At 43.3% G+C, this 20,935-nt stretch overlaps 1 protein-coding gene across 1 annotated transcript in view; it reads right to left on the reverse strand.

The window, feature by feature from the left end:
- ITGA9 (integrin subunit alpha 9) overlaps window positions 1-20,935 on the reverse strand; it is a 378,558-nt gene that overhangs the window by 196,159 nt on the left and 161,464 nt on the right. The window contains exon 16 of the mRNA XM_032162085.2: window positions 5,611-5,760. Coding sequence (XP_032017976.1) covers window positions 5,611-5,760 — 150 coding nt within the window. The remainder of the gene's footprint in view (window positions 1-5,610; window positions 5,761-20,935) is intronic.

Here is a 20,935-nt window from a genome sequence, read left to right on the forward strand (position 1 = left end):
TTTGTGAATTTTCTGAAGTTCCTCCTGTTAATGATTTCAAGTTTTATACCACTGTGGTCAGAAAAGATACTTGATATTTCAAGGTTAAATTTATTAAGACTTATTTTGTGGCCTACTATGTGATCTATCCTGGAGAGTGTTCCATGTGCAGTTGAGAAGAATGTGTATTCTGTAGCTGTTGGATGGACTGTTGTGTATATGTCTGTTAGATGTATTTGTTCTAGAGTGTAGTTTAAGTCTGATGTTTCCTTATTGATTTTCTGTCTGGATGATCTGTCCATTGCAGAAAGTGGGGCATTGAAATTCCCTAATATTAATGTATTGCAATCTATCTCTCTCATAAGATCTATTAATATTTGCTTTACATATTTAGGTTCTCTGGTGTTGGGTGCATGTATATTTACAATTGTTATGTCCTCTTGCTGAACTGATCCCTTTATCATTGTATAATGATCTTCTTTGTCTGTTTTTACAGTTTTTGACTTAAAGTCTATTTTACCTGATATAACTACTCCTGCTCTGTGTTGGTTTCCATTTGCATAGAATTCTTTTCATCCCTTTGCTTTCATTTTATGTGTGTCCTTACAGGTGAAGTGAGTCTCTTATAAGCAGCATATAGTTAGGTCTTATTTATTTATTTATTTTTTAATCCATTTAACCACTCCATGTCTTTTGATTGGAGAGTTTAATCCATTTACATTTAAGATAATTATTGATAAATAAGGACTTACTACTGCACTTTTATTGTTTTCTAGTTGTTTTGTAGATCCTTTGTTCCTTTCTTCCTTTCTTGCTATCTTCCTTTGTGGTCAAGTGATTTTCTCTAGTGGTATGGTTTGGTTCTTTGCTTTTTTATTTTTATTTTTGTATTACTATAGGTTTTTGCCTTGTGGTTACCATGAGGCTTACAAAAAACGTCTGATAGTTATAACTGGTTATTTTATCACATTTTAATTTGTTTTATATTTTAACCATGACATAGAGACGGTCCCCAACTTATAATGGTTCAACTTATGGTTTTTTAACTTCACAAAGGTGTGAAGGTAGTATGCATTCAGTAGAAACCATACTTCAAATTTTTTATTTCAAAAGCTTTTCCCAGGGTAGCAATATGTGGTACAATACTTCTTGTGATACTGGGCAGTGGGAGTGAGCTGCAGGTCCCAGTCAGTTACAGGATTAGAAGGGTAAACAACTGATAGCTTTCTACAGAACGCTATGCCTGCTAAGCCATCAACAAGTGTCAATACCCCAGTGGCTTCTACCAGCTATTCTTGAGACTCACCAGGAGAGAAATGGATGACCCTGTTACAGTAGTAGCCCCATAATCCAGCAGTTAATTTTAGTTCAAATATTCTTTAGGTCCAGTGTGCTTTCAGCTGTGTGTGTTAATGGTGAGTACCCATACAACCATTTTGTTTTTCATTTTCAGTATAGTATTCAATACATTACATGAGATATTCAACACTTTATTGTAAAATAAGCTTTGTGTTAGATGACTTTTGCCCAACTGTAGGCTAATGTAAGTGTTCTGAACACATTTAAGGTAGGCTAGGCAATGATATTCAGCAGGTTAGGTGTATTAAATACATTTTCAAATTACAATATTTTTAATTCATGATGGGTTTATTGGGACATAACCCCATCGTGAGTCAAGGAGAATCTGTACAGGTAATTATCTTATTTCTATTTTTCTGAGAGGTCTTGATTGCCTTTATTTTTTTCTTACCCATAAAAGAAACATATTCAGTCTGCACTGTATCCTGAATATTTGCCACTTGCTCATCATTCTATTGCTTAGCTTCATTCTTCTGGAAGTTAATTGGTCTCCTCTTCTCAACTGACTTGGCTGCTTTTTAGACTTGCTGCAGTTATCATTCTGGGATTTCTTGTCATTAGACTTTTGAGAGTTAGTTCCAGAGTTTCTTGTATCCCACATCTTGCTCCTTCTGGTTGTCATTTTTGTTTTGTTGAAGTACAAGATAATTTCCTTGGAAGAGTTACTAGGGAGGTAAACTTTCTAGGTTCTTGCATATCTGAAAAGTGACTTTATTTTTACCACATACTTTGGTTGTGTGGCTGAAAACAAAATTCTAATTTCAAAATCATTTTCCCTCAGAACATTGAAGCCTTTATTTCACCATAGTTTAGTTTCTAATCTTGCTTATAAAAAGTCTAATGGACTACTCAGTCTGACTCTCATTCTGTTGTAAGCTGACTTATCCTCCATGATCAACATTCCTGCATTCTTTGCCCTCAAAACATTTAGAATTTTCCCTTTGTCTTTGGAGCACTGACATTTCAAAATGATGTGTCTATGATAATTTTGGTTTATCTTGATTGTAAATTGTTGTTTACACCAATTTTAAAAAATAGTCTCTCTCTTTAACTCTGAAACATGCTATTCTATTATCACATAATTTTCTCCCCCTTCTTTCTATTTTCTTATTACTGGTATTCTTACTTTCTAGTATTCTTATTACTTGGAGATATAGGACCCCGTAAATTTATTCTTTAGCTTTCTTTTCTACTTGTCTTTTAGCACTTCCATTGGGAAATTATTTACCATTATCTTCTAATACTTCCACTGAGTTTTTGGTGCTGCAAATATATTTTTAATTTTTAAGAACACTTCCCTTGCCTTTCATTCCTCCCTTTAAAAAGGAACAGAATCCCATCCATTAGAAAATGAAAAGAATGGAATATATTCCTAAATCTCCTTGTGTCTACAGCATATACGTTAAGGTGTTGCGTTTTTAAAATTTTTTTAAATAATCTCTTATATTCCCTAAATCATTTGTTTCCTTTTAAGTTAGTTATTCTACTGGTTTATTTTAGCCTTTCCTTTCATGCACCAAATTTTCCTCAATCTTGGGTTTCCTTGGTTGTCCATTCATATTTCAAACTAAGGCAAAAGGACTGAGTAGAAAATCTGTGAAAGTGTTTGGGTGGGTTGTGGGAGAGAAAGCTAGCTCTTACGTTGGTGACTTCAAATGCCAGAAGTAAGGATTTCTTTTCCGAGAATGAGGCTGCCCACACTATCTTAAACAGTTTATTCAACACTTTAGAGAAGACGATGCCTGGCTGCTTGCTATTCTGCATGCCTGAAGCATGTAGGGATGGGGACAACGGTGAAAAGTCAACTCTAACCCTTCTTCATACGAACCTTCACATTTCACTGACCTCCCTCAATACCACCACCACTTTCAGTCCCACTTCTTACTCTGGCCCCCTCTGTAACTGTTGGCCTGGCTGTGGCTGCAGCTTCTCTGTTCCCTGGGTAGGCAGGAAGCCAGCTCTTTCATGCATAGTTCAAGTTCACCCACTAACACTCTTCCATTTACTTCACTCATACCAGAAAATTACTGGACTCTTTCATTAGCTGATGCCATTTCTTTCACAGTGTTGTCCTCCCTGTTCTGATCTACTCATTTATAATCATTGCAGTAGGGTCCCAGAAGGCACAGACATCAACATTTGTGCTTGGTTGGCCATCTTGAACCAGAAGTGACCAAGAACATCATTTTGACACTAATCTGTCCCTCCATCTCTGGCTTTGATTGGGCTGCTTAAATCTAAAAATGTCAGTAAAGGTTCTAAGATGCTTTTCACTAAAGAAAGTCCACATCTGTGCCACTGACAGACTTGCAGGAATGAGAGTTAGGTTCACTGTGGAAAGTATGGCCAGGCTAGCAAGATGCTGGACAGCGTAGATGACTACCTCACTGGGTCAATGCAGAAACAAACAAGCACAGAGGACCCTGAAATTCTTCCCAGGACCCCAAGTCTGGGTAACTTCCGTAACCCAAGTATGGGTAAGTTTATCAGTCCAGTAAGATTTGACCTTAGAAAGCAGAATAATTCTAGAACTAGAGACCAATTATCTAGGAGTTACCATAATACCATGCTTTACTGTGTCCCCAGGCCGACCTCTTCTCCCTACTTCCCTGTCAGGAGGGGACCTAGGTCTGTTCTTCCCAGTCAAGGCAGAAGCCATCAGCTTCCTGCCCTGCCTCTTCACCTTATCTTCTACTCTTCTCTAGCCTTCTCCACACCTCAGCCTAAGGCCAGCCCATCTACTCTGCCCACCTGCTTAGACACCACCACCACATGTCCTCCCTCACTCCCCCAAGTATCAATGGCCAGTGGGACTTAAGGCCACTCTCCTGGGGCACTTGTGTTGTGAAAGAAGGTTCATGTTTTAAATCAAAACCTCTTGGTAGCATTCCCCAGAGGGTGTGTTTTGATGTGTAGTGGGCACTGTGAACTGTGGCTCATCCCCTGGCTGATGTGTGTGTAGGCTGCTTATGGCTCACATCTGCATTCTTCTCTAGAGAACCATCCTCAGCTGAAGGGATCTCCTTTCAAGGAGAGTTACACTCCCCTTCCACCACACAGCCAGTCAATGGCTGAATGATATGGGCACAAAAGGGAAGCCCTATTGCCTCAAGGCAAGGACAACTCTGTGGCGTAATTTTTGTTCTAGAGTCCCTCAGCCAGACTTCATCTGAGACCACAACCATGTTGAGCCCCCTGCCTTTCCTTTACAGGTTTTCCCTAAGAGCACAGCATCATTAGACCATGTGTTCCCAATTCCCTTTCTCAGGCTTGCTTCTAGGGAACCCCACTTAGGATGATGGGAAAGAGGCTTTGGGAGATAATGCGATGCCTTGGTAAAAATCTCAGCACTTATGTGAACACCTGGATGGTTACCTCAAATCCCAAACACTTCTCTGTGGTTCAGTCTACAACTCTAATCTACAAGGCATGGGTCACAATCTGCTAGTTTTCCCCTACACTTAGAGTAGTCTGAAGCACTGTGAAAGGTGGTTCCACAGCTTTGCCCCAACCCTGCCTAGGAGGCTGGGTTAGCCCACAGTTTTTCCTGATCTTCTGCAGGGTTCTGAATCTGTGGTGATCTTGGGTTTCAAGAAAAGATTTGAAACAGACTTGGGATTGCAGATTCCTTGCATATTTCCTGTACTGCACTCAGTGCTGCACGCCTCAGAGCTAGCCAGCGCTGCTGCACAGAATCAGGCACAGGCTCACTCCTACCTCATACGAGTGATGCACCCAACATCACACTAAAGCTTCTCTACACAGCAGCACATCCCAGAATCTGATGAGTGTGGACCACCTGTACTTGCCCCAGTGCTCTGGTTTCCAGGGACTCTTGGGTTAAGCATTCTGTAACTCAACTGTTGATTCAGCAAGCTACCGTTTTTGCTTCTTCACCTCACTCATTCTCCCACCAATGAAACATTCATTAAGCACCTACTATCCACCAATCTAAGCTCTGAAAACAGTCTAGGAACAGGGGCAAGTTCAGGGACCAAGTGGCCAGCCAGTTCACGACCTCGAGAAGATTGTAACTTCTAACAGCTTGAGAATTGTCTGAAAGTGTTTAAGTCCCATAGTAGTCACAAGTAACCCCAAAGATTGTTTATTTTATCATTTTGCAGATCAGAAAAGGGAGACCCAGAGAGGAGGTGTGTCCTGGCTGTGGTCTCCTGAGCAGCCAGGCCCATGGCTCTCTCAACTTTTGGGCTATTATTTCTGCTGTGTGCAGCTGCCACCTTGGGTGCTGAGTATGAGCTTTAAGGTTCTGACCTGATTCTTTTGGGCAATCTTTTGTCCCTTTTTCCAGCGGAGAACTGGTGTCAGAGGCGGCAGTTCCCTCTCCTCCTCTCCAGTCACATGCTCACTGAGGCTGTAGGCTGCTTCAAACACGATGGGGCTGATGACGTCCTGCACCCTCCGCTGAAACAATAAACAAATACGCGCATTAACTACTAATCCTGGCTGACAGTCGTAGTGCATTTCACAGTTTACAAAGACCTTCTACATGAATTGCCTCATATGATCCTCACAATCACCCTTGTGAGGTAGGGTTTTATGACTTTCATATTTTAAATGAGGTAATTGAGGCCTAGGGCAGCTAGTGTCTTGTCCAAGGTCATTCTGTTGATGGGTGGGGGCTCTCCTTCTCTACCTTGCATGGTGCTAAATCATCTTCTCTTGAGCATATGGAAGACATTACTTTACTCATCCTCCAAATATTCTTAGAAACCAGTTGGCAAATGGGAGAACATCTGTGCTCACTCTGCTAACCCTTTGCATTCAGTGTTTTGATGACCAAATCTCTTTTGCATTGAGATAAATATGGATTTTGTGTTAGGACAGGGAATCCAAAGACTGAGTGGCCCAGTGTCATCCCAGAGTTAGACATCAGTGGAGGCAAGGATGAAAGTCTGATTCCTGGCCCTGTGTTCTTTCCTTTGGAATCCAAGAATCTCAAGCCCCAAGGGAATAGTAGATTGACAGTCATGATGGGAAAGGAAGGGAGGAGAGCAAACATGCCCTGAACATATGAGATGCCAGGTACTGTGCTAGGTGCTGCAGGGAGATGAGAAACACACCCACGCCCTGTGAGTGAAGGCTTGTTATCCTCCATTATACAGAAAAGGAAAGGGGAAATGCAAGGCTCAGTTCCCCAGGGCACATGTCTGGTAAAGATTTTCAGTCACATCTGTTCAGCCCTGGAGCTCTTGGCTTTTCTGCACACAGCATCACTGCCTCCTGGGGACTCTGGCCCCCACAATCTCACAAATTAGAGTTAGAGGCAGGAGTAAAGCTGGTAGGTGGTCCCATATTCTGAGACAGTGAGCTCGGCAGGGGTGTGTGTGGGCTGCTCCAAGGACTTCCAAGTAGAGCGGGGCAAGTCTGAGACGTGTCAAAGGAAAGTGGCGCAAACAGCCGAGTCCCTGAGGAGAGACAGGAGAGTGGCAGCAGGGAAGAATGAGAAGAGAAGCTGGGCGGGCAGGCTGAGGCCAACCTTAGGGCCACAAGTGCAGAGCTGAGGACTTCATACTACTCTCTGTGTGAAGTTTGGGGGCGTTTGGAGCAGAGTAGCACTGTGTTCAAAGTAGAGGTTCTAAAGGCCCCAGGAGGCACACGGGGAGAAATTTGCTCCCACCCCTCCCTGACACCCAGCCCCCTTCCCCAGAGGCAGATGTGCCTGCCAGTTTGGGGGTACTTAGGTATCCATCCAGTCCAAGCACCTGCAGCACATGGTGGCATCTCATGCTGCACTTTGCTTTAGTCACTTAGCATATATTCTGGAAATTGTCTATGTCAGGAACACCTTCTTTTTGATGACATACAGCATGTCACTGTATGGATGCCCTTGCTGACCAATGTTTGGGCTCAAAGCTACCTGAACAAGCAAATGGGGAGCAGCCCATCCACAAACTGTAGCAGCATTCACCCAGATGGGTCCTATGAACCTCAGTTCCCTAGGACTGGGGTAAATAAGAGTCTGAAATTAGATTGCGGGGGACACCAAGTTAAAGTTAAAGAGGATTTTTTTTCTGTTTTGTTTGTTGTTTCCATTTTTACTGCCATTGCCTCCAAGAAGTAAGTGGTGGTAGTCCTAAGTGTACGGGGCCACAGAAGCTTGTGTTTCTTCAGAGTTCCTTGGGGCTGGTGGGGAGAGGAGGTGAGTAGAATGCAGCAGAGACACTGGAGGGCAGATTGGAAATCTCCTGCAGCATCCCCGGAGAGGAGATGGCCAAGATGAAGCAGAGTGGCAAGGGCAGGAGAGGCAGATACGGCCATGCCTGTGGCTGCTGAGCTGTGGGGCATGGGAGACCAGGCAAAGGGGACAGATGACTCCCAGGGTGAGAGCCTGAGTGACTGGCAGATGATTTTTACTGGTGTTCAGGAAAGCATTCAGCTGGGAATAGATTCAATCATTCAGCATAAATAAAACACAGGATTTCTCTAAGAGAGTGATGGGGGAGCTTTTGGACAAATTATTTCCAGAAAACGTCTCTTGAACTGCAGATATTGGGGCAGACCTTTGATACTCATGTCCCTCTGGGAGCAAAGCACACAACCCCAGGATCCAGATCCTCCCTGCCCGCTGACTCTGCTAACCAGAATTTGAAGACTGCCAGTGGTGTGGAGAGGGATGAATGAATGCAATCTTTATGTGTTTAAAAATAAATTCTTCAGCGTTTCCCTAAGGCTGACTATCTTAAGGTTTTTGCATTTAAATCCTTAATGATGAAATAAGTCAGTTATGATGTTGTTATTCTAGGGGAGGAGGTGAAGATGGGGGTAGGGAAACAGAAGTCATTTACTATTTCCTGGCTACCAAATGTGTTCCAGAGACTGGGCCAAGCTCTTCACAGACACTGTCTTTCTTAATCCTTACAATACCTGAGCTGGCAGATTATTGACCCCCACCTCCACTTTTTTTTTTTTTTTGAGACAGAGTCTTGCTCTGTTTTCCAGAAGTGGGACAATCATAGCTCACTGCGGCCTTTAACTCTTAAGCTCAAGCAATCTTCTTGCCTCAGCCTCCTGAGTAGCTGGGACTACAGTTGGATACTACCATGCCTGGCTAACTTTCGTTATTTTATTTCTTTTATTTATTTTTTATTTTGTAGAGATGGGGTCTCACTATGTTGCCCAAGGTGGTCTTGAACTCCTGTTCTCACGTGATTCTTCTGCCTCAGCCTCCCAAAGCGCTGGGATTAAAAGTGTGAGCCACAGCACCAGCCATTGTCCCCGTTTTATAGACAAGATCACAGAGGTGCAGAAGCTCAAATTGCCCTCCATCCCAAAGCTAGCAAGTGAAACCAGAAGCAAAACTACTTTTCTTGCTGTCCATAAAATACTATTTTAAAACCACCCTAACTATATCAGGTTCTGACATAATCCTAAAAAATTACTTGTTTACATAACAGCATATAGGGTGAGGGGAAAAATGTTTCACACACAAGGATGAATGTGAATAAGTGACAAATAATTAAGAAATAGGGGCTTGAAGTAAGGGCTGTTTCTAAATGCAGCCATTCAAGCCATGGTGGCTGAGGAGGGAAACCTGAGTCGTGGCATATCTTATTTTGGATGAGTAATGCATTTGGACATGTAGGGGTGTGAATGCTGCTTCCTGGCAATGGCTGCCGGAACCTATTTTAATTAAGAAGTCTGAAAAGCAGCTTCTTATTACATGTCCCAGTAGCTCTGGGCAGAAGGGACCCAAACCACACTGAGGCGTGGGTGGAGGCAGAGGAGGGTGCAGCAATTAGGAACAGGCCAACACCCCCAAAAGGACAGCCCCTTCTTCCCACACTAGGCCTGTTTTATCTGAGCTGCAAAGGAAAAGTAGCAGCACCATTTAGTGGTTTCCTTTTCATTTTTGGATGTGTAGCTTCCCTGAGCTCAGCACTGCAATTAAGCAGAGAAACTCCTTAGGATGGAAAAAGAGGCTTAGGGCTCTCGCACAGACCATAGTCGCTGAAATTTTACTGCTTAAAAAAAAATAACGCTACAAACTGAAAATTCTAAAATTGAAGCTTCTGCAGTTCTAAAGCATCTAATAAAGTGTAATTCTGACAGACTAAAAGGCAAGAATCTACCTTTTCCTGCTAAAAATCTATGGGAGTCTCCTGTCTCTGAAAACTGAAGGAGCCCCCACAGAGGAGAACACCCAGGCTGGTGGCAGAATTTGCAGCAGCTGAGGTTTTATAGGGAACTTAACATATGCTCCATCTGAAATTTATTGGGTGCTTACTTTATGCCAGGCAATGTGCTGGGCCACAGGGAAACAGAGATGAAAGACCTTCAGGGAATAATGAGTCTCAGGGGAAACAGACAAGGGATGACAACGCAGTGCAACACATACCAGGACAGGGGAGGCTTTGGGGACCCAAAGGTTCAGACTGAGGGCTGGCAGGCTTCCCAGAGGAAATGCCCCTGGGCACAGTCAAAAGACAATAGGACATCAGGCAGAGAGCAGGGGCAAGGCAGGGGTGGTGTAGCCGCAAGGAGAGGGCATGGGCTGTCCAGCAGACTGCATCTGACTCCCAAAGGTGGGAAGTCAAGTTGGTAGGCAGCAATAGGGGAGAGAAGATTCATGCAGAACCACATCTCAGGGGACTTTGCAGGTTATGTGATCTTAAAAGCTAGGGAGAGCTGGGAAGGGGGTAGCATGATACTAGAGGCTGTTATAGAAAAGTTCCTCTTGGCTGGGCACAGTGGCTCACGTCTCTAATCCCAGCACCTTAAGAGGCTGAGGCAGGTGGATCACCTGAGGTCAGGAGTTTGAGACCAGCCTGGCCAACATGGTGAAACCCCAACTCTACTAAAAATACAAAAATTAGCCGGGCGTGGTGGCGCACGCCTGTAATCCCAGCTACTCAGGAGGCTGAGGCAGGAGAATTGCTTGAAACCAGGAGGCGGAGGTTGCAGTGAGCCGAGATCACGCTACTGCACTCCAGCCCGGGTGACAGAGCAAGACTCTGTCTCAAAAACAAATAAAATAAATAAAAATCCCTCTGACAGGGGCAGGGAGGCCAACATGGAGGCAGCAGGAGGCTGTGCTCTAGAAAGGTCCCTGCAACTGCCGTGTGGAAGTGGACTGATGGGTGCGGGACTGGGGAGAAACAGGCTACGGAGGAGGCTGCTACACGGGTTTAGCAGAAAGAGAGTAAGGGCTTGCACCAGGACTCAGCAGCAGAGATGGAGAAGAGGGGACCCCATCTTCCCAGCCAAAGGAAGATACGCATTTCAATTCGGGAGAAATATCCGAGTGACTCGATTCGCATTCTCACTCTATGACCTGAAGAAAGCTGGACCTGGGAACCCTGGCACCCCTAACTGGCCACCTGACCTAGAAGCCTACCTAATTGCTGCTTGTCTCCATTAAAAAAAAAAAAAGGAGGGTTTTTTCTTCCTTAGCTAACCAGCAGCTGCCGGGGTAAATTAAAATAGGAAGGGTTGGCCCCGCTTTAAATTTGTAAATAACGCAGAAGGTCAGCAAATAAGCAGTTAGCATTAAGCCAGATAATTAGTTTAGGGAAAATCTTCTAAGTGTTTTTAAATGAGGATTCAGTATTTTTTTCTTTTTCCAAACATGTGATCTTTTTGTCCCCTCCATCCTCCATCCTTTCTTACTATTTCTCTGCATCCAACCCTACTTTCACCTATGATAACCTTGTAGACGCTCCGAGAAATGAGAAATCTTCAAAAGTGGGATGTCCTTTTCCTTTATCTCTATACTCATAATAAATAAGATCACAGTTAAAATGTTATAAGCTACTTTAAAATTCTCATCAGCTTGAAGATTCTTTTAAAAGAAAACAGGATTTTGCATTTCCAGTAATGATAGAGTAACTTACTGAAACTGTCCTCCCACGGACAACTCGAAAAGCTGGACACACACACACACACACACACCCGTTTAAAATTATCATAGAACTTATGTTTGAAATGCCAGGTTCATTTAAAAAAATTAAAAATATATAAAGTTATCAGGGAACTAACTATCAAGACAGCCAGGACTTCAGAGTCTAGGGTCCCAAAGAGAAGGAAAGAATGTGGAGGTAACCCCAATATATATGGGCACTTTTCCCTTGAGGTGTTTCCAGATTTGTAAGCAGTGTGGGATGAGAGGCTATGAAACTGAAAGTGAAGCAGTGGCTAAAAAGCTAAGTTCTTGAGTTTCTAAGCTGAATTTCTGGAAATCGTATGACTCTGTGAAGACAAAACTTAAGGGCTCAGGGCTAATAAGGCAACGAGGACTTGAGGGGCCAAAATCCCAAACAGAAGGATGTATATTGAGATATGTTTAGCTTACACCACAATTATCCTCAAGGCATCTGCCAATTCTACAGCAGCATGGGGCTGTGAGACTAAGAAACCAGGCAGAGGACAGTGGTTAAGGTGCTGAGAAGACAAGATATATTTTACTGGAGATTGAACACAGCAGAAAAGACGACCAGTGACCCAGAAGTTGTTTGCTTTTTAATTTATAGGATTGTGAATGAAAACACACTTGGCCTCAATGTATTCTCTCAATAGGAAAATCCAGATCAAAGCATGGAGAGGAAAAAGGAAGGAAAATTCAGAAATAAACATAACAGACATACAGGACACAGTGCAAGGTATAACATATTTGTAATGAGATAATAAATAATATTTATAATTATAAAATATACCTTGTATAATGACTGACATACTGTAGGCAAGTAATAAATGGTGATCATTACCACTTTTAACACAATTTTTTTTTGACAGAGTTTCACTCTTGTTGCCCAGGCTGGAGTGCAATGGCACAATCTCAGCTCATTGCAACCTCTGCCTCCCAGGTTCAAGCGATTCTCCTGCCCCAGCCTCTAGAGTAGCTGGGAATTCAGGCACACACCACCACGCCCGGCTAATTTTTTGTATTTTTAGTAGAGACGGGGTTTTCACCATGTTGGCCAGGCTGATCTCAAACTCCTAATCTCAGGTGATCTACCCGCCTTGGCCTCCCAAAATGCTGGGATTACAGACATGAGCCACTGCGCCCAGCCTTTAATACAATTTTTTAAATGGCAACTATGATATGAAAATCTATAGAAAGCTCCCTATTATGAAATAAATCCTTATTATAAACTGTACCTGTAGCAAGAACCTATTTCCCAGAGAATAAACTGAGGCCAAGTGTGGTTTCATTTACAATCCTATAAATTAAAAAGTAAACAAGGCCGGGCGCGGTGGCTCACACCTGTAATCCCAGCACTTTGGGAGGCCGAGGCAGGTGGATCATGAGGTCATGAGATCAAGACCATTCTGGCTAACACGGTGAAATGCTGTCTCTACTAAAAAATACAAAAAAATTAGCCAGGCCTGGTGGCAGGCGCCTGTAGTCCCAGCTGCTTGGGAGGCTGAGGCAGGAGAATGGTGTGAACCTGGGAGGTGGAGCTTGCAGTGAGCCGGGGGGAAAAAAAAAAAAAGTAAACAAAAATTTAAATTAAAGCCAAAGAAGAAAATTCGAAAATAATTTTAAACGAAACTTTATGACAAGCACAGCTGACTACAACAGTCTTCTAAGACAGAACTTCAACCAGAAAGAGAAGAGACAATGCTTGAACTGTTTGAACTAGTTCAGTTATAAATATTGACTAGACAGAGCTCCAAAAACCAGCTGAATTCGAAGAACTCCAGACATTCTGTCATAAGAGCAGGAAATAAGTGGTGAGAAAATCAGTGTATCTTGTTTCTGAAAATTTCTCAATGAGATTAGAGATTTTAATATGACTATATATTAGTTTATAAGCAATTTCACATATAGTAATGGATATCATCATTAGTCTGAAATGTATAACCCTTTGGCAAGCATCAGTGCTCATGAGGGTCAAGAAAGCATCAATTACTCTTCAATTAACATATTTGCATAAACTATTCATCTATGAAAATCACATAACCCCACTGATGCTTTTTCCTCTTCAAAGGTAAAACAATATGTAGCTGGATGTTTGGGAATGGTTTGATTTTGCATTGGAGAGTCTGTGTGTGTGCGGGGGCAGGGGTGGTAACTGTAGCTGTAGGAACTAGATCTCAGCTCTGTCTTCAGCTCCCTGGGTCTCCTGGACAATACTGAGCATGCTCTTGTCCAAAAGCACGGAATATAGCAGCAGTGGCCAGGTACCAGCATCCAGGCAGGGCCAGGGATGGTGGGTCTGTGGGTATGGGGGAACAATGAAAGAGTGCATGGACATTTTGTTAACTCTCTGGAGGAACCTCAATTGGTGTATTAGTCTGTTCTCATGCTGCTGATAAAGACATACCCAAGACTGGGTAATTTATAAAGTAAAAGAGGTTTAATGGACTCACAGTTCCATATAGCTGGGGAGGCCTCACAACCATGGTGGAAGGCAAAAGGCACATCTTACATGGCAGCAGACAAGACAGAATGAGATCCAAGTGAAAGGAGTTTCCCCTTATAAATGCATCAGACCTCACGAGACTTATTCACTACCACAAAAACAGTATGGGGAAAACCACCCCCACGATTCAATTATCTCCCACCGGGTCCCTCCCAGAGCACGTGGGAATTATAAGAGCTACAATTCAAGATGAGATTTGGGTGAGGACACAGCCAAACCATATAATTTGCCTTCTGCCAACACTTGGTTGCTGTGTGCCTTATGCCTGGCATCATGAGGCATAGGGAAGCTGAGAAGAGAAAAATAGGAGGAGTGTGAGCAAAAAACTGTGGTGCAGAGAAGAAGGTGCCCTTACAAGAATGGTGGCAACCCAATGAGGGAAGAATAGCGTCTGACCCAGAGTGGGTAGAAATGCAAGTGTCAAGAATCCTTGGACAGGGGTGACCCTGGGAGTTCCTCAGGCTGATGGGGCACCTTTTCAGTTGGTGAAGATACTATGGAGGTCTAATAAACACTAGACATCTGAGGAAGAGAGGTGACAGGACCAGGCAAAGCGACAACTTTGATGTCAGCCAGTCCAAGGTCAGAGGGGGTCCCAGCTCCATTTCTTGCAAACTGTAACCTTGGCCACTTTACCTACTCTCTCTGAGCCTGTTTTCTCAGATGTAAAATGGGATGACAGAATCAACCTTGCATGCTTATTGTGAAGATTAGAGAAATGGACGTCGAGCACCTTGGAGAGCTCCTGGCACTCTAAAAAAGCCAGTTGCCCCTACAACACCACCACCACTGCCACCTGAGAGGGGTCTGTGGGGCAAGATCATGGGGGAGGGGCAGGGAGGGACTATGGACAGGGAAGGAGAGCAGGCTGGAACCAGGTCATGGGACCTCAGTGCCCTAGCCACCACAGGCATTGCTTATGCCCACAATTTTCTCAGGAGAACTGCCCTTGGGTGACAGGAGCCATCTCTTCCAGAGAAGCCTGCAAGTGACGGGCAGAATCCTAAAATGATGCCAGTGACCCACGCCCCTGTATAATCCTCTCCCTTTGAGGGTGGGAAGGACTGGACATATGATGGTTCTCACTCCTGTGATGTTACATTAAATGGGAAAGGTGAGGGGAGTTTGCAGATGTAATTAAAGTTCTGAATCAGCTGAATTGAGTGGATCAGAAAGGACGGCGTGAATTGGCCTACTCAAGTGACCCCTTTCACAGGGAGGAATAGCTTCTGACCCAGAGTGGGTTGGAGTGCAAGTGTCAAGAATCCTTGGAGAGCAGTGAGCTAAGAGACTGGAAGGCTGAGCTAAGAGACTGGAAGCAGCAAAAAGAGTCTTCTGCTAGTCTTGAAGAAGCAAGTCACCCTGGGCTCCACAGCTGCAGGAGTGAATTCCACCAACATCCATGCGAGCCCGGAGCAAGACCCCAAGCCGCATAAAAGATCTGGCTGGCACCTTGAGTACAGCCTTGTGAAATGCTAAGCAGGCCATGCTCAGACTCCTAACCCACAGAAACTATGAGATAGAAACTTTATGCTGTTTTAAGCTGCTAAATCTGTAATTTTTGAAGTGGCCTAGAAAACTAATACCTGCCCCATTCCCTGGCTGGCAGATGCAGCAGGATAACAGCCCATCCCCCTTGCTGCTGGGTGGGATAAGCTCTGCTCCAGAGCTTCTGCACGGGATCAGGCTGAGGCTAGACTTTTCCTGAGACCACATCCTTACTCAACATTTTTTCCCTGTCCCTTTCTGTTTTCCTCACTTCTGAGAGCACTCCCCCAATAAATCTCTGGCAAAAATCCCTATCCAATATTCTGCTTATGAAATGCAAGATACCACATAATAAATTCCATACTTAATTTGTAGGCTTAAAATTCCTAAAGAGGTGAGAAGAGCTGGATACAGTGCTAGGGTCACCCTAGCACTCCAGGGTGATGTGGACCAGGCAGATCCTATCAGTAGTGGAGAGGCATGGGGAGTTACATGCAGAGTCTCATTTTGACCCTTCCTTGCCATTAAGTTCAACTTGGAGTTTTACTTTGTCCTTTTAAAATTTATTCTTAAAAATAAAAGCAAAGATGGCCAAATAGGAACAGCTCCAGTCTACTGCTCCCAGCATGAGTGACGCAGAAGACGGGTGATTTCTGCATTTCCAACTGAGGTACCGGATTCATCTCACTGGCGAGTGTCGGACAGTGGGTGCAGGACAGTGGGGTGCAGCACACTGAGCGTGAGCCGAAGCAGGGCAAGGCATCGCCTCACCCAGGAAGCGCAAGGGGTCAGGGCATTCCCTTTCCTAGTCAAAGAAATGAGTGACAGACAGCACCTGGAAAATCGGGTCACTCCTACCCTAATACTGTGCTTTTCCAATGGTCTTAGCAAACGGCACACCAGGAGATTATATCCCGTGCCTATCTTGGAGGGTCCTACGCCCACGGAGCCTTGCTTATTGCTAGCACAGCAGTCTGAGATCAAACTGCAAGGCGGCGGCAAGGCTCGGGGAGGGGCGCCCACCATTGCCAAGGCTTGAGTAGGTGAACAAAGCAGCTGGGAAGCTCGAACTGGGTGGAGCCTACCGCAGCTCAAGGAGGCCTGCCTGCCTCTGTAGACTCCACCTCTGGGGGCAGGGCATAGCCAAACAAAAGGCAGCAGAAACCTCTGCAGACTTAAATGTCCCTGTCTGACAGCTTTGAAGAGAGGAGTGGTTCTCCCAGCATGCAGCTGGAGATCTGAGAACAGACAGACTGCCTCCTCAAGTGGGTCCCTGAACCCTGAGTGGCCTACCTGGGAGGCGCCCCCCAGTAGGGGCAGACTGACACCTCACATGGCCAGGTACTCCTCTGAGACAAAACTTCCAGAGGAACGATCAGGCAGCAACATTTGCTGGTCACCAATATCTGCTGTTCTGCAGCCTCTGCTGCTGATACCCAGGCAAACAGGGTCTGGAGTGGACGTCCGCCAAACTCCAACAGACCTGCAGCTGAGGGTCCTGACTGTTAGAAGGAAAACTAACAAACAGAAAGGACATCCACACCAAAACCCCATCTGTACATCACCATCATCAAAGACCAAAGGTAGATAAAACCACAAAGATGGGGAAAAAACAGAGCAGAAAAACTGGAAACTCTAAAATTCAGAGCGCCTCTCCTCCTCCAAAGGAATGCAGCTCCTCACCAGCAACGGAATAAAGCTGGATGGAGAATGACTTTGATGAGTTCGGAGAAGAAGGCTTCAGACGATCAAACTATTCCAAGCTAAAGGAGGAAGTTTGAACCCATGGCAAAGAAGTTAAAAACCTTGAAAAAAATTAGATGAATGGCTAACCAGAATAACCAATGCAGAGAAGTCCTTAAAGGACCTGATGGAGCTGAAAACCATGGCACGAGAACTATGCGACGAATGCAGAAGCCTCAGTAGCCGATTTGATCAACTGGAAGAAAGTATCAGTGAAGCAAGATCAAATGAATGAAATGAAGCGAGAAGAGAAGTTTAGAGAAAAAAGAATAAAAAGAAATGAACAAAGCCTCCAAGAAATATGGGACTATGTGAAAACACCAAATCTATGTCTGATTGGTGTACCTGAAAGTGACAGGGAGAATGGAACCAAGTTGGAAAACACTCTGCAGGATATTATCCAGGAGAACTTCCCCAATCTAGCAAGGCAGGCCAACATTCAAATTCAGGAAATACAGAGAATGCCACAAAGATACTCCTCGAGAAGAGCAACTCCAAGACACATAATTGTCAGATTCACCAAAGTTGAAACGAAGGAAAAAATGTTAAGGGCAGCCAGAGAGAAAGGTCGGGTTACCCACAAAGGGAAGCCCATCAAACTAACAGCTGATCTCTTGGCAGAAACTCTACAAGCCAGAAGAGAGTGGGGGCCAATATTCAACATTCTTAAAGAAAAGACTTTGCAACCCAGAATTTCATATCCAGCCAAACTAAGCTTCATAAGTGAAGGATAAATAAAATCCTTTACAGACAAGCAAATGCTGAGAGATTTTGTCACCACCAGGCCTGCCCGACAAGAGTTCCTGAAGGAAGTGCTAAACATGGAAAGGAACAACTGGTACCAGCCACTGCAAAAACATGCCAAATTGTAAAGACCACTGAGGCTACGAAGAAACTGCATCAACTAATGAGCAAAATAACCAGCTAACATCATAATGACAGGATCAAATTCACACATAACCATATTAACCTTAAATGAAATGGGCTAAATGACCCAATTAAAAGACACAGACTGGCAAATTGGATAAAGAGTCAAGACCCATCAGTATGCTGTATTCAGCAGACCCATCTCACATGCAGAGACACAAATATGCTCAAAATAAAGGGATGGAGGAAGATCTATCAAGCAAATGGAAAACAAAAAAAGGTAGGGGTTGCAATCCTAGTCTCTGATAAAACAGACTTTAAACCAACAGAGATCAAAAGAGACAAAGAAGGCCATTACATAATGGCAAAGGGATCAATTCAACAAGAAGAGCTAACTATCCTAAATATATATGCACCCAATACAGGAGCACCCAGATTCATAAAGCAAGTCCTTAGTGACCTACAAAGAGACTCAGACTCCCACACAATAATAATGGGAGACTTTAACACCCCACTGTCAACATTAGACAGATCAACAAAACAGAAAGTTAACAAGGATATCCAGGAATTGAACTCAGCTCTGCACCAAGTGGACCTAATAGACATCTACAGAACTCTCCACCCCAAATCAACAGAATATACATTCTTTTCAGCACCACACCACACCTATTCCAAAATTGACCACATAGTTGGAAGTAAAGCACTCCTCAGCAAATGTAAAAGAACAGAAATTATAACAAACTGTCTCTCAGACCACAGTGCAATCAAACTAGAACTCAGGATTGAGAAACTCACTCAAAACCGCTCAACTACATGGAAACTGAACAACCTGCTCCTGAATGACTACTGGGTACATAACGAAATGAAGGCAGAAATAAAGATGTTCTTTGAAACCAATGAGAACAAAGACACAACATACCAGAATCTCTGGGACACATTCAAAGCAGTGTGTAGAGGGAAATTTATAGCACTAAATGCCCACAAGAGAAAGCAGGAAAGATCTAAAATTGACACCTTAACATCACAATTGAAAGAACTAGAGAAGCAAGAGCAAACACATTCAAAAGCTAGCAGAAGGCAAGAAATAACTAAGATCAGAGCAGAAATGAAGGAAATAGAGACATAAAAAACCCTTCAAAAAATCAATGAATCCAGGAGCTGGTTTTTTGAAAAGATCAACAAAATTGATAGACCGCTAGCAAGACTAATGAAGAAAAGAGAGAAGAATCAAATAGGCACAATAAAAAATGATAAAGGGGATATCACCATCGATTCCCACAGAAATACAAACTCCCATCAGAGAATACTATAAATACCTCTACGTAAATGAATTAGAAAATCTAGAAGAAATGGATAAATTCCTCGACACATACACCCTCCCAAGACTAAACCAGGAAGAAGTTGAATCTCTGAATAGACCAATAACAGGCTCTGAAATTGAGGCAATAATTAATAGCTTAGCAACCAAAAAAAGTCCAGGACCAGATGGATTCACAGCCGAATTCTACCAGAGGTACAAGGAGGAGCTGGTACCATTCCTTCTGAAACTATTCCAATCAACAGAAAAAGAGGGAATCCTCCCTAATTCATTTTATGAGGCCAGCATCAACCTGATACCAAAGCCCGGCAGAGACACAACAAAAAAAGAGAATTTTAGACCAATATCCCTGATGAACATCGATGTAAAAATCCTCAATAAAATACTGGCAAACCAAATCCAGCAGCACATCAAAAAGCTTATCCACCATGATCAAGTGGGCTTCATCCCTGGGATGCAAGACTGGTTCAACATACGCAAATCAATAAACATAATCCAGCATATAAACAGAACCAGCAACAAAAACCACATGATTATCTCAATAGATGCAGAAAAGGCCTTTGACAAAATTCAACATCTCTTCATGCTAAAAACTCTCAATTGATTAGGTATTGATGGGACGTATCTCAAAATAATAAGAGCTATCTATGACAAACCCACAGCCAATATCATACTGAATGGGCAAAAACTGGAAGCATTCCCTTTGAAAACTGGCACAAGACAGGGATGCCCTCTCTCACCACTCCTATTCAACATAGTATTGGAAGTTCTGGCCAGCGCAATCAGGCAGGAGAAGGAAATAAAGGGTATTCAATTAGGAAAAGAGGAAGTCAAATTGTCCCTGTTTGCAGATGACATGATTGTATATCTAGAAAACCCCATCATCTCAGCCCAAAATCTCCTTAAGCTGATAGGCAACTTCAGCAAAGTCTCAGGATATAAAATCAGTGTGCAAAAATCACAAGCATTCTTATACACCAATAACAGACAAACAGAGAGCCAAATCACGAGTGAACTCCCATTCACAATTGATTCAAAGAGAATAAAATATCTAGGAATCCAACTTACAAGGGACGTGAAGAACCTCTTCAAGGAGAACTACAAACCACTGCTCAATGAAATAAAAGAGGACACAAACAAATGGAAGAACATTCCATGCTCACGGGTAGGAAGAATCAATATCATGAAAATGGCCATACTGCCCAAGGTAATTTATGGATTCAATGCCATCCCCATCAAGCTACCAATGACTTTCTTCACAGAATTGGAAAAAACTACTTTAAAGTTCATATGGAACCAAAAAAGAGCCCACATTGCCAAGTCAATCCTGAGCCAAAAGAACAAAGCTGGATGCATCACGATACCTGACTTCAAACTATACTACAAGGCTACAGTAACCAAACCAGCATGGTACTGGTACCAAAACAGAGATATAGACCAATGGAACAAAACAGAGCCCTCAGAAATAACACCGCATATCTACAACCATCTGCTCTTTGACAAACCTGATAAAACAAGCAATGGGGAAAGGATTCCCTATTTAATAAATGGTGCTGGGAAAACTGGCTAGCCATATGTAGAATGCTGAAACTGGATCCCTTCCTTACATCTTATACAAAAATTAACTCAAAATGGATTAAAGACTTAAATGTAAGACCTAAAACCATAAAAACCCTAGAAGAAAACCTAGGCAATACCATTCAGGACATAGGCATGGGCAAGGACTTCATGTCTAAAACACCAAAAGCAATGGCAACAAAAGCCAAAATTGACAAATGGGATCTAATTAAACTAAAGA

This window comes from Hylobates moloch, unplaced genomic scaffold (genome assembly GCF_009828535.3).
Source record: "Hylobates moloch isolate HMO894 unplaced genomic scaffold, HMol_V3 SCAFFOLD_8, whole genome shotgun sequence".
Taxonomy (NCBI): domain Eukaryota; kingdom Metazoa; phylum Chordata; class Mammalia; order Primates; family Hylobatidae; genus Hylobates; species Hylobates moloch.